The following is a 27,980-nucleotide window of genomic DNA, read 5'->3' on the forward strand; positions in this document are numbered from 1 at the left end:
TCTCCTCCAGACTTCCAAAGTCTTTCCCCTGTCCCTTTTCCCATAAGGCTAAAAGGAATCTGTTCATCTTTCAGATTGGTCCAATTTATGATGGACCAGATTATCTGATTGCCAATGAGGATATTTATTGAGGATTTATTGCATACACAGAGAAGGGCTGGATGACTTTGCATGGGGGGAGATATTTTTCCTGGGATCCCAAGCTCTAGAACCCCATGGGTAAGGGGAGGACTGGGCCCTAAGAACACTGTTCAGTGGTCACTGTCTTCTCCAGAATGCTCTCTTCATGTGTGACCTGGCAGCTGTAGACCTCGTGAGATTTCCACTGGTCAGGTGTCAGGGACAGGCAGCTGCTGGCCATGTACTTGCTATTGCTCTGTTTGGAGGGCTTGGTGCTCTCAACTCCCTGAGTGATGGGGGTGTCATCTACCTTCCAGTTCATAGACACGGTGCCCAGATAGAAGTCATTTATGAGACACAACATTGGAGCCTTGTTGGTTTGCATCTCCTCAGATGATGGTGGGAACAGAGTGACTGAGGGGGTGGCCTTGGGCTGACCTGTGGGGTTGGGGAGGGGCAGGAGGTCAGAGATCTGGTGTCCAGCTGGGGCTTCTGACCTCAGTTTTGATGTGGGTACAACCCAGGGCATGAACCTTATTCTAGGCCTTGCTAGACTGAGGTTAGGTTTTGGAGGGTGGGGACACTCACTTCCTGATGGGAGATGCCTCAGGGTCTGAGACTGAAAGAGTCTTAAGTCTTTTTTGGCTGGAACTTCTCTTATAAGTTCACACCTCCCTCATTACCCACCTGTGCTCTTCCAGTACTGGCTGGTCTAATCCTTGGGACCTAAAAGTCCTCAGGGAACTTCTCTGGATGAACAACACTTTTAGGGGCACTCCTGTGTATCTGTTTTGGAAGGCGTTTGTCTGTCTTGCTTTCAAAATTTTCTCTCTTTAGGGAAGTGAGTTTATTTCTCACATGTGCCCTGGCACACCATTCCAGGCCCCTCCCCACCTCCCCATAGAGACCTCTCAGTGGGCAGGGGGTGTAATTCTGAAGCCTGTTACAGTGGAGCCCAGTAGATCTAGGGGTTCCCTGTGTGGGCCTGTGTTTGTCCCAAGATGTTTCCTTTTCATAAGATACACTGGGGATCTAGCTTTCCTAGGACATTTGATTGCCAGAGAGGTCCCTGTCGTCTGTGCTTCTCAGGAGTCCCTCCCCTCAGGATTTGCTTTTGGGTCTCTTCTCTTAGTTGGGATGTAGATATGCCAATCTTTGTGCCTGAGAGTCCTCAGAGCATATAGTCAAATGCAAACTGCCTGTCCTGGGGGAGGAAAAGGAATCCAGTTCCCAGGGGGCTGCCTTCATCTCTTCATATCCCCAATCAAAGACCTTCCCTCATCCTATGTAAAATCACCCTATAGCTGAGACCCACATAGGAGAGAACACAGAAAAGCTGAGCTGTCCCAGCTTCCTTCACAAATTTGTGGCCCTGGTGCCCAAAACTCAGCCCGCTGTTCTACTGGTCCCTGTAGGCCTGGAGACTCTGAGGGAGGGAGTAGAACATCCCAGAGTTCAGAGCAGAATATTGCTCAGAGAGAGAGAGGGCTCCCTTGAGTAGGGAGCAGGAGGAGTCACTGGAATCTTCCTTTCCTGCCTTGATCAGGTGCCTGAGAAGATGAGACAGGCTAGAGGGGCTAGGGTTGCAGATCCTAGAGAGATTCAGACCTCTGCCCTAGACAGAATAGAAGGGAGAAAAATATTTTCCCAAAATTTTACCCTGTATCCCCAAAGAAGAGAAAAAAGGGAGACTCACCGAGGATGGTGAACCTGGTGCCACCGCCAAACACATAGCACCATGACTCAACTCCATACACAAACCCTCCTGACACGCCATTCAATCCCCCTGAAGCTTCCCAGGAGTCCTTTTCACATGGACTGGTGGAGTCAGGAGTGGGTGAAAGCATGTCCTTCCAGAGACAAGACCATCTCTTCCTCCAGGGCTTAGGTATCCATTCACCCCCATTATGGGAGGGGTTGAGAAATGTGTGGAACCTGTTTCCTAGATCACTGCATTCCTGAGCAGGGGCTGTGTAGCCTGCATCAGCTGGTGTGTGAATGCCTTGGAGGAGCTGGTGAAAGAAGTTACAATACTGGGATGTTGAAGCTGGAACCCCTTTGAGGAGTTGTATCCTGTGGGGAAGGGTCTAGGTGTCTCTGTGTCCTCCACACTTGGAGGTGGTGGCAAAATGGACTTTGAATGGGAATTGTGGATGGTGGAGAGGATAACATTGATCCCAGGGAAACATACCCCACTGAAAGGTCTGAGTTCGAGTGCTCCCATCCTATGCTTGACTGTCCTAAAGACACAGTATATGGTCACTGCTCATGTTCCCCTTCAGAGCCCACAAAGCAACAGCCTCTCTGCAGGCTGGGCATGCTTGATTAGAGCCGGAATGGCCCAAGTGGAGCTCCTCATAGTGGAGGAGGGGTCATGGGTCCCACTGCCAGTACAGTTTCCTCTATGAACTCTAAAGTGGTGGGATCTCTGCTGTCTCCCTAAGCTTCCAGAAAACACAGGCACCCATTTCCAGTGCCACCAGGAGAGAGTACACAATAGCTTGGGAACACACAGCACCCAACATTGGATGGGCATTTTCAGAAAGGAGCTTGGACATACAAGGTCTGGGAGTTTATCCTGGTTTGGGCTCCTTACCTGCAGAGCTCACACCCATGACACACAACTGCCAGACTGCCCACCTCCGCAGTATCCCCCATAACAGGTGCTTCCATTGACCTCTGAACTCTGCCTGCCGACAGTGATGTGTATGACAAAAAGGTCCCAAGAGGTTTTGTTAAGTGAGAGACCAGGGTCCAGGTGTGAGCTACTGTCAATGAGGCTTAGAAGGAGGGCAGAGGACAGGATCCATGGGGAGACAGGAACAAGGCGGGCCCCTATGGAAAGGGCCGTGCTCTAGATTTTGATGGAGAGAGATTTACAAGTGTGGAAAGTATAGCCTTGAAGGGGGAGATGGAAGAACATTTTGAGTGAAGGTTGGTGCCTGCTGTGAGGGTCCATATTAACAGGAATGGAAGCTCAGACAATCTCCTTGGGGCCACAGATATGGAAGGAATTTTTATCCCATATTTGGCAGAAGTAAACTTGTGCACATTGTGGCAGGAAGCACAGGGTAGATAACCACTGTGAGGGCCCAGGAAAAGAGGGAAGGGCGCTCATCCATTCTTCTGGGGGCCACGGTGATGGAAGGAGTGTTTATCCCCTAGGCTCCAGAAGTGGACTTGTACACAGTGCTGCAGGAAGCACAGGAGAGAGGTGAGAAAGAATAGGCAGGCCTGAGTCCTTCTGATGGTCTTTCCCTTGTTCTGGAACATTTAGTGGTTGTTGAATGACAGTAAAATTATCCCTCAGAAAAACATCAGGGTGCTTTTTATGGCTGCTTTGTCCCCAGATCAAAGGATTCTGTTCACCTTTGAATATGGTTAAATGTAGAATGGAAAGTATATGAACAAAAATGAGCAAAGACTGGAATTTCTGATTGACAGTGAGGATTTTTATTGAGGATTATTGAGTGCAGAGAGAAAGGCTGACAACCTGGCATGGGAGAAGATACTTCCCCTGGGCTCCCAAGATCTAGGCTTCCATGGGTCAGGGGAGGGCCAGGGTCTGAGAACACTGTGCAGGGACCACTGTCTTCTCCACAGTGCTTCCTTCATGTGTGACTTCACAGCTGAACATGTTGATAGCTCTATATTGGTCAGATGTCATGGTCAGGTAGCTGCTGGCTGCATAGTTTTTGTTGCTCTGTTTGGAGCGCTTGGTGGTCTCCATACCCTGAGTGATGGGTGAGCCATCTGCCTTCCAGGCCATGGTCACCGTGGCAGGGTAGAAGTCACTCATGAGACACTCCATTGTGGCTTTGTTGGTTTGGAGCTCCTCAGAGGATAGTGGGAACAGAGTGACTGAGGGGTCAGCCATGGGCTGACCTGTGGGGTCAGGGAAAACAGGAGTTCATTTACTTAGTTTTCCCATGGGGAGCTTTGGCCTCTGTGTGTGAGGGAGGATCGGGCCCTCTATGCCAGTTCAAGACCCTTCATATGGTTAATTTGTCTCCTGGACAGTGGGTCAGGTGTTTCTAAAACCACTCTCTGTCAGTCCTAAGAACGTTGGAGCCTGCCTACCAGTGACCTGTTTTGGGGCCCTCTAGATTTTGGACTCCTGCACAGGCAGCAGGCCCTACGCCGCTTCCTCCTGCCTCTTCCTGACATCCTGCCCTGGTCAATCTCGAACTGTGTGTCCCCTGAGTACTCTGAGTCTCCTGTTAGATTCACTCTGGAGCCTTTTCTTACCCAACATATCTGATGTGCATACTCTGGGTCTAAACTAAGGGCTATGTTTTTACCCAGTTCTTTTTTCCTAGAACCTCTGCAGTAGGGCATTTGATCATCTGAGTGAGTCTATCTGCCTGTCCTGGTCTTTAGTTGTTGGAGTTCATGTTAAGAGTCCCTCTCTCTACGGACTGATAGGTGGCATTTATACCTTTGATCTTGGGATCATGCCTTGGGATCAAAAAACTCAAGGAATCCTGCTTCTTGGAGTGTGTCCTGCAGAGTCCCAGTAACTCATCTTCCTGAATTCCACATCCTTAGATGACTTATCTACTGGCTTCCTTGTGTTTGGAGTCTTCCTCTTTCTCCTCCCTCCTGGCTGGGTTTCCTGAGTACAAGGCCAGCTCAGGGCTTTCTCTGTGGCAGCCCATGGAATCCTCTGGAGTCCCTTCTACCTCCTACCTTTTTCTGTCCTGGATCCAAAGTCCCTCAGCCCAGGGGACTTGGCCAAGAGCCTCTGACCTGTGGTTCTCCAGCTGTGACACTCAAGATTTTTAGGCTCTTCTAAAGTCTCCCAAGTGGTTACATCTTCAATGCCATTGTAAAATGTTTCCTCCATTTCCCCTCAATAAAGTGACTCAAGCAGACTGGGCCCTTATGGGGAGGACAGTAAAGAGCAAGTAAATCCTGGAGATCCAATGACCCACTAGCAGAAAGAATAACAGACAGACAGAGAAGTCTCAGAAGGTCACCCCATTCAGTCCCTGCCTCTGGGGTCAGAGGTAAGGGTTACAGTGACCAATTGAGGCAAGCAGGTGTCTGAACAGGGTGGGGAGAGATTCTTGCCCCAGGGGTTGGGGTCAGGGAGAATGCTTGACCACAGGCTGATACAAGATAGAAAGAAGACAACAAAAATGGTAGAAAATAGGCGCAAACACTGGGGAGAGCAGGGAAGGATTGGGAAGAAGACACTTACTTAGGACAGTCACCTTGGTCCCTTCTCTGAACACCCAACACGGTGACACAGGCTCATACAAAATCCCCTCCCTGTGCCACCCCCAGTCCCCACCTGCAGCTGTGAATGAGGAAGCTCAGGCTCCTGATTCTGGCATTGTCTACTTAGCAATGTGCCCTCACAGTCCCCACCCATACCCATGAATAATGGGATGGGTGACATTGTGTGATACTGGATGTCACCCTGGAAACACAAGTTCCTGAGGGTCATCAGTGTCTTGGATCATCAGTGTCTTGGAAAACCAGTGTGATGGTTTTCCATCCAACTATCACCCAGGAATTGGAGTGAGTTTATTGATGGACCTTTGATTCACTAAGGAGTGACTTTCCATGGAAGCATATAGATAGGCTCTTCCCTGTAAAGCTGATACTATCCTGATTCCTTGCTGAAACCATGAGTTGAAAGTGGGTGCCTTCCTTCCTGAAGGACAAGGCCTTTTTCCCCGGAGTGCTTTGTTGTGGGAACCTTCCCATGAACCTGCCCCTGACTCCAGGGCTCTCAGCCCCACCTTCCCTGGGGTGTCCTTGCTGGAATGGGCCTGGTCAGTGAGGCCTGACTGGACTCCTGGGAAATTCCAGCCTCATCTTACAAGGTAGCTTTGGGAGCACCCTAGCCCCCTTTAATCTGGCATCTTGTTTTCAGGGTCATCTGGGGTGGTGGCTTCCATTGCCTTATTCATGAGGCAGCATCCCAACCATGGTCTCCAAAGACTACCTCCCACCAAAGTGGTGCCATAAGTGGCCTATCCAAGGACTGGGGCAGGGAAGGGACAGGTGAGGGAGATCTTCTTGTGATCTGAGAAATTAAGAACCATGGAGGTCCCCTGAGGTCATAATCCCAGGATCCTAGGAGCTTCCTCAGGGGGCTCCTTGTGTGCAAATGTCCATGTTTGTAGCCACATTGTCACCATCAGTGAAGCACAGCAACAAAGGATCCCAATGGCAGATCCATTTCCATAGTGGAGATCACCCTGGCCCTCAGTTTAAATGTTCACTTTGAGGCTAGCAGCATAACAGATGGTCAGTTTTTTAAAGAGGTGAACAAAGTGGAAGCATCTACATTTCTCCTCTTTCCTAGTTTATGATGCTCAGTCCTGAGTGGAAAAGAGTAGCACATTTAGTGTCCTTTCCTCATGCAAACACCACCGATTCCTGAGAAGGATGTGACTGGAACATCCACCCTCTGTGCTCCTTCCCATCTGAGGGACAAAGCAACTGATCATCCAACAAGCGAATATCAATAAATACTGAGGACCCAGCACAGCACCTTTTCTGGAAGTCACCAGTATTCCTGCGAACTTATTTACAATGTCCTGCCTGAGCCTGGTAAAACTGTTGATGCTAAAACCACTCTGTAGGAAACAGAGGCTAAGAGCAGTGCTGGGCTCCTGCTTGGGGAGGCAGTGGCTGCATCTCAACTCTGGGAAGGTCCTGGGACCAACCCTTAGCTCCTGCGGCTCCTGCCCTGCAGGACACGCTGGAGTGATTTGGAAGATGTCTCCAGATGGAGTAGGTCTAAATACATGTATACCAATCACAGTATCAAGTGTTTAGTTTTCATCAAAACTCAATTACAAACCACACATGAACAGCAGCACCCCAAAGTCAACTCAATATATCCACAATGTTATTCACAAGGTGTTTGATGAGAACCTCACTAGCTACTTTTATTATCAAGAAATTGTTGGATCTTCCACTGAAGTTTATAATGACTTAGAGCTTGAGATTCACTTGAAAATATTTTATGAGGCAGTAGTTTTGTTATTCTGGTGTGTAGGGTCAGCATGACAAACCAAAATTGAACTTTTGGTGGGCTGGGTATTGCAACATCAGGTCATTGCTAGTCTACTGTCTCTCTATTATTTTGTTTCAAGATCTTCAAAATAAATATATACAAGAAAAGAAGAAGAAGAAGGTGAACCTTGGGACAGTGCCCAACGGTAGAGTTAATGCTAACAATCTACCCAGGAAAGCCATGGATATGGGGGAGAATGGGAGGACACTGTCCTGTGAGCATCAACTTTTATATTGATGTACTGGGTCATATAGATATTCTGTAATCTCTAAAATTCAATTCCACACAAGGCTGGGGTTAGAGGACCATTATCAGTTTCCTAGCAGCCCCCTATTTTTCTACACCATTGTTGACAATGCCCCCTGTCCCTTCAACTGTGTCCTGCAACTGCTTCATTCCTAATGAGCCAGTGGAGGCCTCAGGTTTGGGCATGATGAACTCACAGAGACAGCCAAGGCCTTTCCTTCTGAGGGGCCAACAGCTGTCAGGGACCCTGGGAGCAGTGTGTTACATCAGGTGCAAGAGCACATGGTGCAGGGATGGAGGTTCCCGAGCAGTGTGATGGAGCAAGGGAGGGAGTGGAGCCCGGTGGGATGGGGGTTTCTGTGCTGAGCCTCTGTGGAATCTTGGTCTTGCCTGTAGCCCTGAGTCAGGCTCATCCTGTTCTGACCTCGTGTGATCCTGCCTTACCTCTAGTCCAGAATTCCTTGAATGGAATGGGGGTTTTCAACCCCTTTCTGTTCCTGCTCAAAATGTAGTCTTGAATCAAGGTGTCCTTCCTTTCTGTCTTTTCCTTTAGCCAGTGCTGGGCTCCTGGGTGTCCTTCATTTCTCCTGATTCCCTCTCTAGTCTTCCACCCAAGTCTCACTGGGCTGTTATTTGTTCCCAGCGCAAGGAGGCTAGCATCCCAGGGGTTGAACTGCAGGGACAACATCCTACTCTGGATCATAGTTCCCACCAGCCCAAGGAGCTCACCCAGGGCTCTGGTGTGCTATGAACTAACTTGCCCTAGAGCCTGACATTAGAACTGTGGACTCTTCATGGTAGAGATTTCAGCTCCAGGCTAGTCTTAGCCTTGAACCTCACCCTGACCACAATAGGCCAACTGTGCTCAGTCTCACCCCTTGTCCCAATACCAGTGACATGGATACCAGGGTGAGACACTAGGGACACAGGATCTCACCAGGGACTTTTGGCACTCCTTCCTCTCCAGAGATGTGGCTAGACACCAGTGGCACATTAGAGACACTGGATGTTACAGTGTCAAGTCTCTGTTGAGGAGGTGTAGAATCCAGAGTGTGTAATATCCGCCTGGTCCAAGCTGATGCCAGGCTGGTTGCTAAGGGGTACAATGGAGTTTTGAGTAAACGAAGTCTGGGTGAGGAAGACTCCTTCTACAATGATGCCTGTAGGAGACTGTTAGTCTCTTGACCTTGGACTACTAACCACTAGTTGCCAGGAGTCCTCCACATCCCAGCAAGATCCCAAATTAACAACCAGATTTTAAAAATGCGATGTAATTGGATTTCTGATTGACAATGAGGATATTATTGAGGGTTTATAGAGTGTAGAAAGAAGGACTGTATCAATTGGGGTAGGAGGGAGACCCTTCCCCTGTGATACCAAGCTCTAGTACCCAGTGGGTGGGGCAGGGCTGTGGCCTAAGAGCATTGTGTAGGGGCCACCATCTTCTCCATGGTGCTCCCATTTCACCTGACCTGACAGCTGTAGCTGCTGTGAGATTTCCACTGTTTGGGTGTCAGGGTAAGGTAGCTGCTGGCCACATACTTGTTGTAGCTCTCTTTGGAGGGCTTGGTGGTTCTATGCCCTGGGTGTTGTGGGTGCCAACTTCCTTCTAGGTCACCATCATGATGTCTTCATAAAACACACCAGTGTGGCCTTATTGTCTTGGATGTCCCAAGAGGAGGGTGAGACAGAGTGACCGAAGGGAAGGCCTTGGGTTGACCTGTGGGTAGGGGCAGGAGGCCAGAGGCCTGGTGTCCAGCATGGAAATTCTGATGTCAATCATGAAGTGGGTAGGATAAGACCCTCAAGCCGGGCCCTTGCTAGACGGAGGTCGGATTAGTGGAGGTTGGGGACACTTGCCTTCCTGTTGAAGACTCCCCTGTGCCTGACTCTTTGGGAGTCACAAGTGTCCCTGCATCTATTTCTTTCTCATACTTCCTCATCACCCATCAACCCTGGCTCTTCTCCCCCACCACTGGATGAAACTGACTATGGGTCCCCAAATCCCCTCGGGTATCTGTCTGTCCTGGGGTGTCTGCCTGAACATCTTCCACCAGTTCTTTCTGTGCTCATCTGTTTGTGAGATTGTCTGCCTGTCTTAGATACAGGTTCTTCTCTCTCAGGGAGAGGGTTTCTTGCTCACACACCTCCTGCCATCATCATTGCAGCTTCTGCAATGGGACTTCTCTGGTGGCAAGAGATGCCAGGACCTGGGGTTGGATTCCAGGGAGTCCAGGAGACCTAGGGTTTCTTTCTGAGGTTCTTTTTTTCTTAACCTGGGTTTGTGTCTACTCTTTGGGGATCCCCTGCTTTGGAAATTTCTATAAAAGCATGTTTCTCTAGTAAGCTTTTTTCTGTAGACAACTGTCCCTCTCACTAGTCCCTATGGTACTCCCTGTCCTGGACATCAGTTCTGGGATATTTCTCCACAGGAGCCATTAATAGAGGTCCATCTTTAGGGCCCATGTGTCCTGAGAGCAACCCTGTCCATGATGTCCTGCCTGGGGGAGGAGGAGGGATCCAGAAACCTGGGGCTACCTTATCACATGACACAGACATTCTTCTTCCATCCTTGTCCCCTGCTCACTTTCTCCTTCATCTCTCCAAGTCCTTAGTCAAGAGTCTCTGATCACTATGTGTAAGGCAGCTTCATAGCTGGGCTCCGTGGAGGACAGAACCCTTAGAGACATGCGTGGGAAGACATTTTATGCTTGTGAATACATGTGATTGCTATGGTCATGCATGTTTAAATTCTTAAATTTATGTGTGTGTGTTTGCCCAGCACGATTATATCTGTGAATTCTTGTGTGTCATGTGTGTATTCATGTTTTTGTGAATGCCTGATGTGTGTTTGTGTGTATTTTCATCTAAGCTCAGGCTCCCCACCCTGTGCTATCTCCTGGGATGTTATTTTCTAGGTTCTTAGGTTCCTTACACGGAGCTCCAAAAATTGGAACAGGTTTCCAGGCCTGTCTATAAGATCAGCCCAGAATCTGACTCTTGACTTTCATATCCCCAGCCCTACTGACACCCATAGACCACCGGACATTAGGTACTGGGGGTGAGGTCAGTTGTGTACTGACTACTAAGGGATGCAGAGAGAGCAGAGCTGAACTTTGCTCCCCAGGGGCCTAGACTACATCTGAGACACTTGTGACACATATGGAATGAGGCACATCCAGGTTGTTGTATGTAGGATGTGTCCAAGGTCCAGATGAGGGTCTAGTCAGTGCCTGCTCTAGGAGGGGCTTCAGGGACAGAGTATTGGGTCCAGAAAGGCAGGAACAGTGTTGGCCCCTCAGGAGGGAAAGAGACCAAGGGCCCATGGATTTGAGAAGCTCCTTATTCCTTAGAGGATAGGACATTTTGAGAAGGGTACACCTTCTAGAGTGTAGGTCCCAAGAATTCAGGAAGAAAATCTGTTCTCCTGGAGTCCATGGGGAGACAGAGATGGAGCCCATGCATCTGGACGTGTACATGTTCACACAAGAACAGCACGTATGGGAAGGCAGGCAATGCTGGATCCTGCTGCCCTGGTGCTCTGTTCTGATGTATTCTCTGGGTCTTTCAGAGTGAGAGTGAAGTTATCTCCTCAAAACCATCAGAGTCCTTCCCCTGCCTCCTTTCCTGCAAGGATAAAAGGAATCTATTCATCTTTTTGGTTCGTCCAATTTAGGATGGAAAATGAGCAAACCAATGGCAAGATCAGGTTATCTGATTGTCAATGAGGATATTTTCAGGGTTTAATGGGTGCAGTGAGAAGACTGGATGACTTCGTGTGGGGGGAGATCCTTTTCCTGGGATCCCAATCTCTAGACCACCGGGGGCTGAGGTGGAGAGGTCTGGAGCCTAAGAGGACTGTGCAGGGGACATTGTCTTGCTCCTTTCATGTGTGACCCGGTAGCTGAAGGTATCGCGAGATTCCACTTGTCGGGTGTGATGATCAGGTTGCTGCTGGCTACATACTTGTTGCTGCTCTGTTTGGAGGACTGGATGGTCTTCATGCCCTGGGTGACAGGAGTGCCATCTGCCTTCCAGGCCACTGTCAGAGTGCCTGGATAGTCATTTATGAGACACACTAGTGTGGCCTTGGTTTGCAACTCCTCAGGTGATGGCGTGAACAGAGTGATCATGGAGGTGGCCTTGGGCTGATCTGTGGAGTAGGAAAGGGGCAGGAAGTCAAAGGCATCGTGTCTACCTGGAGCTCCTGATCTCAGCCTTGATGTGGGTACAACCCAGGGCAGGAACTTCTGCTCAGGCCTTGCTACAATGAGGTCAGGTCAGCGGATGGTGAGGATACTCACCTTCTGAGAGAAGATGCCATAGGGCCTGAGGACTCAGGACAGTCAGGTCTCTTTTGGCTGGAGCTTCTCCTACAGTTTCCCACCTCCTCATTCTCCATCTGTGGCCTCCTGATACTGGCTGGTCTAAGCCCTGGGACCCAACTTTTCTCAGGGAACTTCTCTGTCTAAACAGTTCCTTTGGGGGCACTCTGGGTCTGTTCAGGAAGGTGTCTGTCTGTTCTGTTTTCGGAATTTCCTCCCTTTGGGGGAGTGGGTTTCTTGTACACCCGTGCTCTGGTACCACCACTGCAGGCCCCACCCTACCTACCAACAGAGACCCCTTGGTGGGCAGAGGTGTCACCCTACAGCCTGTTCCTGGGGAATTCAGGAGGTCAAGGGATTCCATACATGGAATATTTTCTGTTTGGTACATGGCCTGTGCTTGTTCCAAGATGTCTTCTTATCATATGTTATACTGGGGATGTAGCTTTCCTAGGACATCTTTCTGCCTGGAGAGGTGTCCGTCATCTATGCCTATCAGGAGTCCCTCCCCTCAGCATCTGCTTTGGGTTCTCTCCTCTTAGTTGGAATTTGGATGTGCCTAACCTTTTGTCTGAGAGTCTGAGAGTCATACTCTCAAAGGCAATCTGCCTGACTTGGGGGAGAAGAAGAAATCCAGCACCCTTGGGCCACCTTCACACAGGTCATTCTTCCTCCATCTCTGTCCCCCTCCCATTTATTCCTCCATCTCTTTATGCCTTCAATCAAAGAGCACTCCTCACCCTGTGTAAAGCCACTCCATGGCTGGGACTTACAGAGGAACCCAGGTTGGCTGAGTTGTTACCAGTCTACTTTCCAAATTCATGATCCTGGTACCCAAAACCCAGCCCCCTGTTCTACTGGTCCCTGTGGGCCTGGAGACTTGAGGGAGGGAGGGGAGATAGATAGATAGATAGATAGATAGATAGATAGATAGATAGATAGATAGAGCGCTCCATTGAGCAGGGAGCAGGAGGAGTCACTGGGATCTTCCTACCCTGTCTCAACCAGGTGCCTGAGAAGATAAAACAGGCCAGAGGGGTTAGGTTTGCAGACCCAAGAGAGATTAAGACCCTTGCCATAGACAGAAAAGGAAGAAGAAAACCATTTCTCCAAAATTTCACCCTGAATCCCAATGAAGATAGAAAGGGAAGACTCACCAAGGATGATCACCTGGGTGCCACCACCCAACATAAAACACCGAGACTCAGCTCCATACAAAAACCCTCCTGACACCCCACCCAATCCCCACACAGCTGCTCATGAGGCCCAGGGTTCAGTCTCCTTTTCACTTGGGCTGGTGGTATCGGGGGTGTTTGAAAGGTGTTCGTCTCCTACACACCAGACCATCTCTTTCTCCAGGGCTTAGAAATCTATTTATCCCCATCATGAGAGGGGTTGAGAGGTGTTGAGAGGTGTGTAGAATCCATTTCCAAACCAACTGCATTCCTGGAAGGGAGCTGTATGACCTGGGTCAGCTGTTTCCCAAGTGCCATGGAGGAAGGGGAAAGAGAAGTTACAATACAGGGTGATAAAGTTAGAACCTATTTGAGAAGCTGGGAACTGTGGGGAGGGTCTTGGATGCTCCCATATCCTACAATGGAGGTCATGATAGGAAGGTCTTGGAATAGGAATTGCAGAGTATAGGGAGAGTTACATTGACCTCATGGATACAGATCCCACTGCAATGTCTGAGTTTGAGTGCTCTCATCCTAAGCTCCACTATCCTGAAGACACAGTGTATGATCCCCTCATGTTCCCCTCCAGAGACCACAAAGCAGCAGCATCCTTGCAGGATGGGTGTGCTGGATTAGTGCTGGAATGACCCACATGGAGCTCCTCATGGTGGAGCTCGGTCATGAGTTCCACTGCCAGTACAGTTTCTTCCAGGAACTCTATGTGTAGAGAGGTCTGTCCTGTCCCCTCAAGCTCCTTCTGGTACACAAGGGCATCATGTACACGGGTGCTCCACAGCATCCTCTGTTCACAAGTGTCATCAGGACTGAGTATACAACAGCCTGGGTCACACATGGCACCCTACACTGGATGGGCATGTTCACAGCAGTGCTCAAAAACACAAGGCCTAGTTCTCCATCCTGGTCTGGGCTCATCACCTGCAGAGCTCACACCTGTGACACACATCTGCCACCCTGCCCTGGCAATGGTGTTCCCCACAGGAGGTGCCTCCACTAACCTCTGAGATCTGCCTGTTGCTTGTTTTCCAGAATCCCTCCCTCAAGACTCCTCCCGTCTCCTGTCTCACACATGACCAGGACAAATAATCCTGCCCCTCCTCCATGTCAGGGTCAGTCCCACAGGCCCAAAGCTCAGGGACTGCAGATTCCTGACTTCTCTTTGCTTGTGTCCCACCTGAGTCTCACTGCAGTGCCTTCCACCTGAGAACTTCCTGATCCTCCCAGGGAGATTGCCAATCAGCATGGACTTGTGCACAGGCAAATTTTCTGTGTATATGTGTTAAAGGTCAGATTGCCCACTGCATTCTCAAGAAGCGGAGTCAGCTGACACCCACGGTAGACCTCCGGAACGTGTCACTGACTTTAAGCTCATCAACCTGTTGACATCTTGTGGTCACCAGGACATGACGTCCTTGTGGTGGAGTCAGTGGAGAACAGAGCTGATTGCTGTCCCCCAGTGTCCTTGAAAACAAGTGGGCCACTTAGTGATGTGTAAAACAATAGGCTCCGAGGGTGTTTTATGGAGTGAGTGATCAGGGTCCAGGTGTGAGCTTCTGTCATTGAGTACCAGTGGCAGAGCCTGTGGGGGCAGAGTTCAGGGGTCATGGGGTGATAGGAACAGGGTGGGATCCTATAGAAAGGCAGAACTATAGAGTTCAATGGGGAAAGATTTGCAAGTGTGGAAGTGTATATTGCCTTGGAGGGGGAGATGGAAGGGCATCTTGAACGAAGGATCATGCCCACTGTGAAGACTCAGGATAACCAAGAAGAGAGTTCAGACATTATCCTGGGACCACAAGATGGAAGGAGTGTCTATTCCCCTGTAGCAAGAGGGGGACTTGAGCACAGTGTGTCAGAAAGCACAGGGTGAATGGGAAAGAATGGGCATGACTGGGTCTTTCTGAGGGTCTTTCCCTGGAAACCCTCTGGAACATTCAGTGGGGGTAGGATGATAGAAAGTATCCCTTAGAGGAACATCAGGGTGCTTTTCCTGGCTGTTTTGTCACTAGATCAAAGGGTTTCTTTCTCTTTTGAGGAAGTTTAAATGTAGAATGTTTCCATTTGTGTAAGCAAAAATGAGCAAAGACTGGAATTTCTGATTGACTATAAGGATATTTGTGGAGGGTTTATTGGTGCAGGGAGAAAGGCTGAAGGTTGATGATTTGGCATGGGGAGGACCCTTCCCCTGGGCTACCAAGATCTAAGATTCCATGGATGGGGAGAGGGTTAGGGTCTAAGTACACTGTGCAGGGACAATTCTCTTCTCTACGGTGACCCCACTGTGTGTGACCTGGCAACTGTGGCTGCTGATAGATTACCTCAGGTCAGGTGTCATGTTCGAGAGCTGCTGGCTGCGCACTTGTTGTTGTTGTGTTGGGAGGACTGGGTGGTTGCCATGCTCTGAGTGACAGGGGTGCTGTCTCCCTTACAGGTCACAGACACGGTGTCCAGTAGAAGTCACTCATGAGACATTGGTGTGGCCTTGTTGAGTTAATTCTCCTCAGATGATGGTGTGAAAGATGGGGCTACATTGGGGCTGACCTGTGCAGTTGGGGAGGGGCAGGAGGTTAGATGCCTGCTGTCTGCCTAGGCCTCCTGACCTCAGTCTTGAGTTGGGTGCAGCCCAGGTCAGGAACCTCCGTCTGGGTCTTACTACGGGAGGGTGGGGAAACTGACCTCCTTACAGAAGATGTAATAGGGCCCAAGAACTGAGGAAAGTCAGATCTCTTTTGGCTGGAGCTTCTTCTACAAAGTTCCCACCTCCTAATTACCCATCTATACGCTTCTGATACTGTCTAGTTTAAGCCCTGGAGCCCAACTTTCCTCAGGGAACGTCGCTGTGTGATTATCTCCTTTGGGGGCACTCCTTTGGGTCTGTTCAGTAAGGTTTCTGTCTGTTCTATCTTCAGAATGTCCTCCCTTTGGGAAGTGGATTTCTTGCCTATCTGTGTCCTGGTATCACCACTTCAGACCCCATCCTATCTACATAGAGAGACATCTTCTTTGTAGGAGTATAAGCCTGGAGCCTGTTCCTGGGGAGTCCAGGAAATTGAGGACTTCCATATGTGAAATATTTTGTGTTTGGACCCTGGGCCTGTTCTTGTTCCCAGTTGTCTTCTTATTATAAGCTATACTGGGAATCTAGCTGTCTTAGGATATTTTTCTGCCCGGGAATATCCCTGTCATCTATGCCTGTCATGTGTCACTTCCCTCAGCATCTGCTTTTGGATTCCTCCTTTCAGTTGAGATGTGAATGTGCCTACTTTGTGCTGGAGTGAATGTTCCTACTTTCCTGGAGTGCCCCAGGACCCACATTGTCAAAGGCTATCTGTCTGTCCTGGGGAAAAGGAGGGACCCAGCTCCCGAGGTCACTTTTCACAGGACATTCTTCCTTCGTCTCTGTCCTCCTCCCATTTTCTCCTCCATCTCTCCATGTCCCCAGTCAAAGTTCTGCCCTAATGCTGTGTAAAGTCACCACATAGTTGAGACTCACAGAGGACTGAACTGAGGAGGCTTAGCTGTCTCCAGCATCCTTCCCAAGTTCGTGGCTCTCTTGCACCAGCCACAGCCCCCTGTTCCACTGGTTTCTCGGTGCTTGTAGACTCTTAGGGAAGGTGTAGAATATCCCAGAGTCCAGAGGAGAATGTCCTTCAGATAGAGAAGATGGCTTCCCTATGCAGATATAGGGAAGGAGTCACTGGAATGTTTTTCTCCTGTCCTGACCAAGTGTCTGAAAAGATGAGATAGCCTGGAGGGGTTAGAGCTGAATACCCCAGATAAATTTAGACCCTTGTTCTAGATAGAATAGAAAAGAGAAAAACATTTTCCCCAAGTTTTGCCCTGAATTCAAAAATAAAAGAAGGTGAGGCTGACCGAGGATGATCACCCTGGTGCCTCCGCTGGACATATAACATCATGACTCAGTCCCGAACACAAATCCTCCTGACATGACACCCCACCCCGTACCTCTGCAACTGATTGGGAGGCCCAGGATCCAGCCTCCTTTTCACATGGGCTGGTGGAATCAGGGGTGTGTCAAGGGGTCGTCTTTCAGAAACCTGACCATCTTGTCCTACAGGACATAGAAATCCATTCACTGCTATCACAGGATGGGTTGAGAAACGTGTGTGAAATTTGTTTCCCAGCTCCCTGCATTCCTAGGAGGGACTATATGGCTTGGGTCAACTGGTGTCTGCTTGCCACGGAGGAGAGGGTGAAAGAAATTATAACACTGGAATGATGAAGCTGGGAAGGCTTTGAGGAGCTGGGAACTGTGAAGACAGTCTTATATTACCCCATATCATCCACACTTGAGGTCATGACAGGATGGGCTTGGAATGGAAATTATGGGGGTATGGGGATGATTACTTTGATTCCACAGACGCAGACCCCAATACAATTTCTGAGTTTGAGCGGTCCCATCCTAAGCTTGACTGTCCTGAATATGCAGTGTATGTCTACCACTCATGTTCCCCTCCAGAGCCCAGGGAGCAGCGGGCCCCCTGAAGGTTGGGCATGATGGATTAGAGTTGGAATGGTCCACAAGGAGTTACTCATGGTGCGCAGAGAGGTCTTGGGTCCGACTGTCAGTACACTTTACTCCATGAACCTTACAAAAGCGTGTGTGTGTAAGTCTCTGCTGTCCCTTTAAGCTCCTTCCATTACATACAGGTGCCCTTGTCCATAGGTACTCCACAGCCTCCTGTGCTCACAAGTGTCACCAGGACAAAGTGTACCACAGCATGGCATCACTCACAGCACCTAACTCTGGATGGGCATTTTCAGAGCAGGGCTTGGACACACAAGGCCTGGGTGTCCAGCCTTGTCTGGGTTCTACACTTGCAGAGCTGACACCTGGGATACACACCTGCCATCCTGCATTACCCAAAGGTGTCCCACACTGCAGGAGCCTCCAATGACTTCTGAGATATGACTGCTATTCTTTTTACAGAATTCCTTCCACAAGGCTCATCTTTTCTCCTGTTTCACTCTTGTCCCAAGCAGAAAATCCTGCCCCTACCCCAAATCTGAACCGATCCAAGGTTCAAAGTTCAGAGACTGCAGATGCTTGGCTTCTCTTTGCTCATGTCACAAGCTGGATCTCACTGACTTGCTTCCTCTGGATCCTTCATGATCTGCCCAGGGAGCCGCCCAACTGCATGTATGTGCAGGTGAATTGTGTGGCTATGTTGTGTTTGTGTTATCAATCAGATCTCCCTCTGATCTCTTAAGAAGAGGAGTCAGCTGACACCTAAGCTCATGGTAGAACTCCAGAACCTGCCAATGGACTTTGATGTCATCAGTTTGTTGACAGCTTGCAGTCACTGGGACATTATGACCTTGTATTGGAGTTGGTGGAGAGCAGAGCTGACTGCCGTCCTCTAGTTTCCTTGAATACAGCTGAGTCACCTAGTGATATGTGAAACAATAGGCTCCCAGGGGGTTTTGTAGGGTGAGTGACCAGGGTACAGGTGTGAGGCCCTGTCAGTGAGGCTAGTCACAGGGTCTGAGGGGGTAAAAGGCAGAAACCATGGGGAGACAGAAGCAGGTTATATGGCTATGGTGAGGGCAGTGATCAAGGTTTTGATTGGGGGAGATTTACAATTGTGAAATTATGTAGTCTTGGAGGAGGAGATGTAAGGACATCTTTAAAGAAAAACTATTGTCACTGTGAGGGCCCAAGGTAATAGGGAAGAGAGCTCAGCTATTTACCTGGGGTCCAGGGGGATGGAAGGAGTGTTTATCCCCTAGTACCCAGAGGTGGACTTCAACACAGTGCTGCAGGAAGCACAGGGGAGAGATGGGAAAGAATGGGTAGGCCTGGATTCTTCTGATGGTCTTTCCTTTGTTCTGGAATATTCAGTTTTTGTCAAATGTCAGTAAAAGTATCCCTCAGAGAAATATCAGAGTGTTTTCGTAGCCACCTTTTCCCCATTTCTAAGGAATCTATTCACTTTTGAATGCGGTTAAATGTAGAATGGAAAGTATATAAACAAAAATGAGCAAAGATTAGAATTTCTGATTGACAATGAGAATATTTATTGAGGGTTATTGAGTGCAGGGAGAAAGGATTACAACCTGACGTGGGGGAATACCTTCCCCTGGGCTTCCAAGCTCTAGGCTTCCATGAATCGGGGGAGGGCCAGGGCCTAAGAACACTGTGCAGGGACCACTGTCTTCACAGTGCTTTCTTCATGTGTGACTTCGCAGCTGAATATGTTGCCAGCTCTCCATTCTTCGTGTGATAAGCTCAGGTAGCTGCTGGCCACATAGTTATTGTTGCTCTGTTTGGAGCGCTTGGTGGTCTCCATGCCTTGAATGATGGGTGAGCCATCTGCCATCCAGACCACTGTCACCGCACCTGGATAAAGGTTGCTGATGAGACATGCCAGTGTGGCTTTGTTGGTTTGGAGCTCCTCAGAGGATGGTGGGAACAGAGTGACTGAGGGGGTAGCTTTGGACTGCCCTTTGTGGGTCAGGGAAGAACAGGAGTTCATTGTCTTTGTTTCCCCATGGGGAGCTATAGCCTCTGTGTATGACTAGCGGTCTGGCCCTCTGTGCCAGTTCAAGACCCTTTATATGGTTAATGTATCTTTGGACACTTGGTCAAGTGTTCATAAAACCACTCTCTCTCAGTTCTAGGAACCCCAGAACCTGCCTGCCCATGAACTGTTTTGAAACCCTCTAGGATTTGGTCTCCTGCACAGACAGTGGGCCCTCATCTGCCTCCTCCTGCCTCCTCCTGACATCCTGATCTGGTCTATCTGGATCTGTCTGTCTGTCCCGTGAACTTTCTGAGTCACCTGTTAGATTAACTCTCAGGTCTTTTCTTACCTAACATGTCTGCTGTGCATGCTCTGGGTCTAATCTAAGGGCTCTGTTTTTACTCAATTCTTTTTTTCCCTAGAGCTTCTGCAGTAGGACCTTTGATCACCTGAATGAGTCTATCTGCTTGTCCTGGTCTTTAGTTTTTGGAGTTCATGTTAAGAGTCCCTCTGTCTATGGACTGATTGGTGGCATTTATGCCCTTGATCTTGGGATCATGCCTTGAGATTAGTAACATCAGGGAACCCTGCTTCTTGGGGTTTGTCCTGCAGAGACCAGTAACCCACCTTCCTGAATTCCGCATCCTTAGATGACTTCTCTGCTGGCTCCTTTGTGTTCAGAGACTTCCTCTCCTTCCTCCTTCCTGGCTGTGTTTCCTGAGTACAAGACCAGCTCAGGACTTTATCTATGGCACCCTCTGGAAACCTGGGAAAGTTCTTCCACTTCCTACCATGTTTCTGTCCTGGGTCCAAAGTCCCTCAGTCCAGGGAACCTGGCCATGAGCCTCTGACCTGAGGTTACCCAGCTGTGGCACTGAAGGTTCAGTGTCTAATAAAATCTCCCAAGTGGTCACTCCTTCAGTTCCCTTGCTCACTCTTCTCATAAGATGGTTCCTCAGTTTCCCTTCAAATGTGAACCAGGCAGATAGAAACCAGATGGAGAAGACCACACAGAGCAAATCCTGGAGATCCAATGACCCCTGTCAGCCAGACATACATACATTCATACATACAAAGAGACAGACAGATAGAGAAGAAGTCTCAGTAGTTTACCCTGTCCACTCCCAGCCACTAGGGTCAAAGATGAAGGGTTGTAGTGACCATATGAGGCAAGTAGATGTCTGAACATGGTGGGGAGATATTCTTGCCCTAGGGTTTGGGGTCAGGGAGAATGCTTGAGCAGAGGCTGACACAAGATAGAGAAAAAACAACAAATAGTAGAAAATTGACCCAAACCCTGGAGAAAGCAGGGAAGGAGGAGAAAGATGATACTCACTTAGGATGGTCAGCCTGCCTCCCTATCAGAATTAATTGTGGGATTTAGCTGTCCTAGGACATCTTTCTACCTGGAGAGGTCCCTGTCTCTTTGCATATCAGGAGTCCCTCCCTTCAGCATTTGCTTTGGGGTCCCTCCTCTTCATTGCAATGTAGATATTCCAACCTTTGTTCCTTGGAGTCCTGAGAGCCACACTGTCAAATAACCTGGATGTCCTTGGGGAGGGGGAACCCAGCACCCTGGGGTCACCTTCTCACAGAACATTCTTCCTCCATCTCTGTCACTCTCCCATTCCTTCCTCCATCTCTCCATGTCTCCAGTCAAAGGCCTCTCCTCACACTATGTAAAACCTCCCCATGGCTGGAACCCACAGAAGAAAGAATCCAGGCAGATTGAGCTGTCCCCAGCATCCTTCCCAAAATCATGGTCCTTGTGCCCCAACCCAAGCTCCCTGTTCTACTTGCCCTTGGAGGCCCATAGACTTTGAGGGAGGGCATAGATATCCCAAGATTCCAAAGGAGAGTGTCAGAGAAAGAGAGAGAGAGAGAGAGAGAGAGAGAGAGAGAGAGAGAGAGAGAGAGAGAGAGAGAGAGACTGTAATCAGGCTGCAAGGCTTAGTGTTGCAGACCTGAGAGAGAATAAGGTCCTTGTCTTAGACAGAAAAGAAAGGAGTAAACCATTTCCCCAAAATTTCACCCTGAATCCCTAATGAAGACAGAAAGGGAAGACGCACCAAGGATGGTAAACCATGACTAAGTCCCATACACAAACCCACTTGTCACCCCCCCAGTCTCCGACCCCCCCGACTGCTCGTGAAGTCAGAGTTCATGCTCCTATTCACATGGATGGGTGGAATCAGGGGTGCTTTAATGGGTTGCCTCACACTCCAACACATCTTTTTCTCCAGGGCTTAGAGATCCATTTAACCCCATCATGAGAACGGTTGAGGGGTATGTATAATCCAATGCCAAACTCACTGCATTCATGGGAAGGGCCTGTATGGCCTACGTCACCTGGTGACCAAGTGCCACCAAGAAAGGGGTAAGAGAAGTTACAATACGGGGATGATGAAGTTGGGACCTATTTGAGGAACTGGGAACTGTGGGGAGAATACTGGATGCCCCCATATCCTCCACTGGAGGTCACGACGGGAAGGGCTTGGAAAAGTAATGGTGGGGTGTGGGGAGAGTTACATTGCTGCCAGGGATACAGATCCCACTGCAAGGTCTGACTTGGAGCGTCCCCACCCTAAGCTCCACTGTCCTGAATACACAGTGTATGATCACCCCTCATGTTCCCCTCCAGAGCCCACAAAGCTGCAGAACATATTGCCACTACAGTTTCTTGTAGGAACTCTATGAGTGGAGAGGTCTCTTCTGTGTCCTCAAGCTCCTTCTGATAAAAACAGACAATATGTTCATGGGTGCTACACAGCCTCCTGTGTTCATAAGTGTCACCAGAACTGAGTACACAATAGCCCAGGGACACACATGGCACCCCACACTGGATGAGCATGTTCAGAGCAGTGCTTGAACACTCAAGCCCCTGGTGTCCCTCCTGATTTGGGCTTAACTACTGCAGAGCTCACACCTGTGACACACTCCTGCCAACCTGACTTCACAACAGTGTTCTCCACAGGAGGTGTCTTCACTAACTTCTGAAATCTGCCTGTTGCTTGTTTTCCAGAATTCTTCCCTCAGGTTTCTCCTGTCTCCTCTCTCACTCTTGGCCAGGACAAATGATCCTGCCCCACCTCAATGTCTGGACCAGCCCCACAGACCAGAGCTCAGGGACTTCAGATCCTTTCCTTATCTTGGCTCGTGTTCCAACCTGAGTCTCACTGCAGTGTCTTCCACCTAAGCCTTTCCTGATCCTTCCAGAGAGATTGCCAACTAACATGAACATGTCCACAGGCGATTTGTGTGTGTATGTGAGTTAAAGATCAGATCCCCCACTGAATTCTTAAGAGGAGGAGTCAGCTGAGACCCACTGAACTCCGGAACTTGTCACTGACTTTGAACTCATCAGTCTGTTGACAATTTGTGGTCACTGGGACATCACGTCCTTGTCATGAAATCAGTGGACAGCAGAGCTGAGTGCCTTCCCCCAGTGTCCTTGAACATAGCTAGTTTACACAGTGATGTGTATAACAATAGACTCCAAGGGGTTTTTTTGCAGTAAGTGATCAGGGTCCAGATTTGAGTTTTGGTCACTGAGAACTAAAAGGAGGGCCTATGGGGGCTGAGGTTAGGAGTCATGGGGAGACAGGAACAGAGTAGATCTCTATTGAGAGGGCAGAACTCTAGATTTTGATGGGGAGAGATTTACAAGTATAAAAGTGTATATACCCTTGGAGCAGGAGATGGAAGGACACCTTGAAAGAAGAATAATGTCTACTGTGAGGACTCAGGATAATTGAGAAGAAAGCTCAGACCTTATTCTGGGGCCACGGAGATGGAAGGAGTGTTTGTCACCCTGTAGCCAGAGGAGGACTTGTGCACAGTGAATCAGGAAGCACAAGGTGAAGTGGGAAAGAATGGGCAGGCCTGGGTCCTTCTGAGGGTCTTTCCCAAGAATCATTCTCTGGCACATTCAGTGAGGGTAGGACGAGAGAAAGGATTCTGCAGAGAAACATCAGGGCTTTTTTCCTGGCTGCTTTGTCACTAGATCAAAGGGTTCCTGTCACTTTTGAGGATGGTTAAATGTAGAATGGAAAGTGTATAAGCAAAAATGAGCAAAGACTGGAATTTCTGATTGACAATGAGGATACTTATTGAGGGTTTATTGGGTGCAAGGAGAAGGGTTGATGACTTGGCATAGGGGGAGGCACTTCCCTGGGGCTGCCAAGCTCTAAGATTCCATGGGTGGGGGAGGGCTAGTGCCAAAGAACACCGTGCAGGCGCAACTTTCTTCTCTACAGTGCTCTCATTGTGTGTGACCTGGCTGCTCTGGCTGCTGCTAGATTTTTTCAGATCAGATGTCATGATCAAGTAGCTGCTGGCTGCATACTTGTTGTTGCTCTGTTGGAGGGCTGGGTGGTCTCCATGCTCTGAGTGACGAGGGTGCTGTCTACCTTACAGGTCACAGACACAGTGCCCGGTAGAAATTGCTCATGAGAAACACCAGTGTGGTCTTGTTTGTTTTTAATCTCCTCAGATGATGGGGTGAACAGAGTGAAAAAGGGGCCGGCCTTGGGACTGAACTGTACAGTTGGGGAGAGGCAGGAGATTAGATGCTTGGTATTCTCCTGGGCCTCCTGACTGCAGTCTTGAATTGGGTACAGTCCAGGTCAAGAACCTTGCTACAGGAAGGTGGGAATACTCACCTCCTGACAGAAAATGTGTGTGTGGCAGTCTCTGCTGGCCCGGCCAACTGCTTCCATTACACACAAGTGCCCTTGTCCATAGGTACTCCACAGCCTCCTGTGCTCAAAAGTGTCACTGAGACAGAGTACACCACAGCCTAGGGTAACTCTTGATGGGCATTTTCAGAGCAGAGCTTGAACACACAAGGCCTGGGTGTCCATCCTTGTCTGGGTTTGACACCTGAAGAGCTGACACCTGTGATACACACCTGCCACCCTGCTCTACTCAGCAGTGTCCCACACAGCAGTTTCCTCCACTGACTCTGATATCTGCCTGCTGTTCCTTTTCCAGAATCCCTTTCTCCATGCTCTTCTTGTCTCCTGTTTCACTCTTGGCCCAGGCAGGTAATCCTGCCCCTTCCACAAGTCAGGGCCAACCTCAGACCCAAAGCTCAAAGACTGCAGAAACGTGGCTTCTCTTTGCTTATGTCCCAACCTGGGTCTCACTGACTTGCTTCCTCTGGACTCTTCATGATCTTCCCAGCGAGATGCCCAACGTGGGTGTATGTGCTGGTGAACTGTGTGTATATGTTGTGTGCATGTTATCAATCAGATCTCCCACTGTATTCTTAAGAGGAGGAGTCTACTGACACCTCAGCTCATGGGAGACTTCCAGAACCTGCCAACTGACTTTGAACTCATCAGTCACTGGGACATTATGTCCTTGTGGTGGAGTCAGTGGAGAGTAGAGCTGACTGCCATCCTCGAGTGTCCTTGAATACAGCTGGGTCACTCAGTGGCATGTAAAACAGTAGGATCCCATGGGGTTTTGTAGTGTGAGCGACCAGGGTGCAGGTGTGAGTTCCTGTCAGTGAGGGATAGAGAGAGGACTTGTGGGGGAAAAAGGCAGAAACCATGGGGAGACAGAAGCAGGGTATACACCTATGTCGAGGGCAGTACTCAAGGTTTTGTTTGGGGGAGATTTGCAAGTATGGAAGTGTATAGCCTTGAAAGAGGAGATGGAAGGACATCTTGAATGAAAGATGATGCCCACAGTGAGGGCCCAAGATAACAGGGAAGGGAGCGCAGCCATTCTCCCTGGGGCCAGGAGGATGGAAGGAGTGTTTGTCCCCTAGTACCCAGAGGGGGACTTATACAAGGTGCTGCAGGAAGTACAGAGGAGAGGTGGGAAAGAATGGGCAGGTCTGGTACTTCTGATGGCCTTTCCTTTTTTCTGTTACATTCAGTGGTTGTTGAATGACAGTAAAAGTATCCCTCAGAGAAACATCAGAGTGCTTTTCAGGGCTGCTTTGTCCCCATATCAAAGGATTCTGTTCTCCTTTGAGTATTGTTAAATGTAGAATGGAAAGTATATAAACAAAAATGAGAAAAGACTAGAATTTCTGATTGGCAAAGAGGATATTTATTGAGGGTTATTGAATGCAGGGAGAAAGGCTGACAACCTGGCATGGAGGAAGAACCTTCTCCTGGCTCAGAAGGCCTAGGTTTCCATGGGTTGGGGGAGGGCCAGACCCTAAGAACACTGTGCAGGGACCACTGTCTTCTCCACGATGCTTCCTTCATGCGTGACTTCGCAGCTGTACATCTTGTAAGTTCTCAACCATTCAAGTGATAAGCTCAGGTAACTGCTGGCCGCATACTTTTTGTTGCTCTGTTTGGAGGGCTTGGTGGTCTCCACACCCTGAGTGATGGTTGAGCCATCTGCCTTCCAGGCCACTGCCACTTCACCCGGGTAGAAATCGCTGATGAGACACACCAGTGTGGCTTTGTTGGTTTGGAGCTCCTCAGAGGATGGTGGGAACAGAGTGACTGAGGGGGAGGCCTTGGGTTGACCTGTGGGGGTCAGGGAAGAATAGGAGCGCATTGTCTTGGTTTCCACATGGGGAGCTTTGCCCTCTGTGTGTGAGGAGGGGTCTGGCCCTCTCTGCTAGTTCAAGACCCTTCATATGTTTCGAAATATCTCTTGGACAATGAATCAGGTGTTCCTAAAACCACTTTCTGTCAGTTCTAAGAACCCCAGAGCCTGTCTGCCCATGACCTGTTTTGAGATTCTCTGCTCTTTGGCCTCCTGCTCAGAATGCGGGCCCTTAGTTACCTCCTCCTGTCTCCTCCTGACATCCTGACCTAGTTTATCTTGAGGTGTGTGTCTGTCCCCTGAGCTCTCTGAGTCTCCTGTTAGATTCACTATGGGGGCTTTTCTTACCCAACATGTCTACTGTGCATGCTCTGGGTCTATGGTAAGGGCTCTCTTTTTACGCAATTCTTTTTACCCTGGAACCTCAGCAGTAGGGCCTTTGATCACCTGGGTGAGTCTTTCTGCCTGTCCTGGTCTTTAGTTGTTGGAATCATGTTACGAGTCTCTCTGTCTATGGACTGATCAGTGGCTTTTATGCCTTTGATATTGGGATCATGCCTTGGGGTCAGTAAACTCAGGGAATCCTGCTTCTTGGGTATGTCCTGCAGAAGAAGGGTGTAACCCACCTTCCTGAAATCCTCATCCTTACATGACTTCTCTACTGGCTCCCTTGTGTTCAGAGTATTCTTCTCCATCCTCCCCGCTGACTGGGTTTCCTGAGTACAAGGTCAGCTCAGGAATTTCTCTTTGGCAGCCCATGGAAACATCAGGAGATCCTTTCACCTCCATCCTTGATTCTTTCCTGAACCTAAAATCTCTCAGCCCTGGGAACTTGGCCATGAGTCTCTGACCAGTGGCTCCCCTGCTGTGGCGCTGATGGTTCAGGGTCCAATAAAGTTTCCCAAGTGGTCACTCCTTCAATTCTCTTGCTTCCTCATCCCATAAGATGGGGCATCAGTTTCCCTTCATAATGCCAACTAGGCAGACAGGGCCCAGATGGGGAGGGCTAGACAGAGCAAATCCTGGAGACCCAATGACCCCTTTCAGTCAGACATACATACATACATAGCAACAAACAAAGAGACATGCAGACAGAGGAGTAGTATCAGCAGTGCACCCTGTCCACTCTTGGCCTTGAGATTCAAAGGTACAGAGTGGCCAGCTGAGGCAAGTGTGTGTCTGAACAGGGTGAAGAGAGATTCTTTTCCCAGGGTTTGAGGTCAGGGAGAATGCTTGAGCACAGGATGACACAAGATAGAGAGAAAACAGCAAATATTAGAAGACTGACCCAAATGCTGTAGAGAGCAGGAAAGGAGGAGAAAAAAGACACTCACCTAGAATGGTCAGCCTGGTCCCTCTGCCAAAAACGCAACACTGTGACCAGGCTCACACAAAAACCCCTCCCTTGGCCATCCCTCAGTCTCCATCTGCAGCTGCATAAAAATGCCCAGGCCCCTGACCCTGAGTGTGTATACTTAGCAGTGAGTTCTAACAGTCCCCATCCCCACTCCATGAATAACAGAATGTATTCCATTTTGTGAATCTGGATGTCACCCTGGAAACCAAACTCCTAATAGTTGCCAGTGAGCAGACTGGAGGGGTTAGGGTTTCAGACCCCAGAGAGATTCAGACCCTTGCCCTAGAAAGAAAAGAAAGTAGAAAACCATTTTCCTCAAGTTTCACCCTCAATCCCCAATGAAGATAGAAAGGAAAGACTCACCAAGGACGGTCAATCGGGTGCCACCGCCGAATGTAAAGCACCGTGACACATCCTCATACATAAACCCTCCTCATACCCAACCCAGTTCCCCCACAGCTACTCTTGAGGCCCAGGGTTCAGTCTCCTTTTCTTTTTTTTTCTTTTTTTTCATGGTGTATGACTTTTATTTTGTTTTTTAATACAGGACTTGAATACAGTAGGTTATCAATAGGTTAAGTGAAAGTAGAGCAATTTCTCAAAAGATATGTACATATTTTTCACATGACTTTTTCAAAAATATACTATTATCTCTTAAGAACAGATTAAATGGGCAGGTCTAAATGTGATTTTGAAAGAAAA

General features: G+C 49.0%; 2 gene segments (V, D, J or C); both read right to left on the reverse strand.

The window, feature by feature from the left end:
• Nucleotides 1-238: 238 nt before the first annotated feature.
• On the reverse strand, nucleotides 239-1,967 carry LOC103254845. The segment is given in 2 exon segments: nucleotides 239-558; nucleotides 1,817-1,967. Coding segments are annotated over 2 exon segments (471 nt in total).
• Nucleotides 1,968-25,579: 23,612 nt separating this feature from the next.
• On the reverse strand, nucleotides 25,580-27,702 carry LOC103254848. The segment is given in 2 exon segments: nucleotides 25,580-25,899; nucleotides 27,642-27,702. Coding segments are annotated over 2 exon segments (381 nt in total).
• Between the last annotated feature and the right edge of the window lie 278 nt (nucleotides 27,703-27,980).

This window comes from Carlito syrichta, unplaced genomic scaffold (genome assembly GCF_000164805.1).
Source record: "Carlito syrichta isolate Samal-C Ts95f unplaced genomic scaffold, Tarsius_syrichta-2.0.1 Scaffold287553, whole genome shotgun sequence".
Lineage (NCBI taxonomy): Eukaryota > Metazoa > Chordata > Mammalia > Primates > Tarsiidae > Carlito > Carlito syrichta.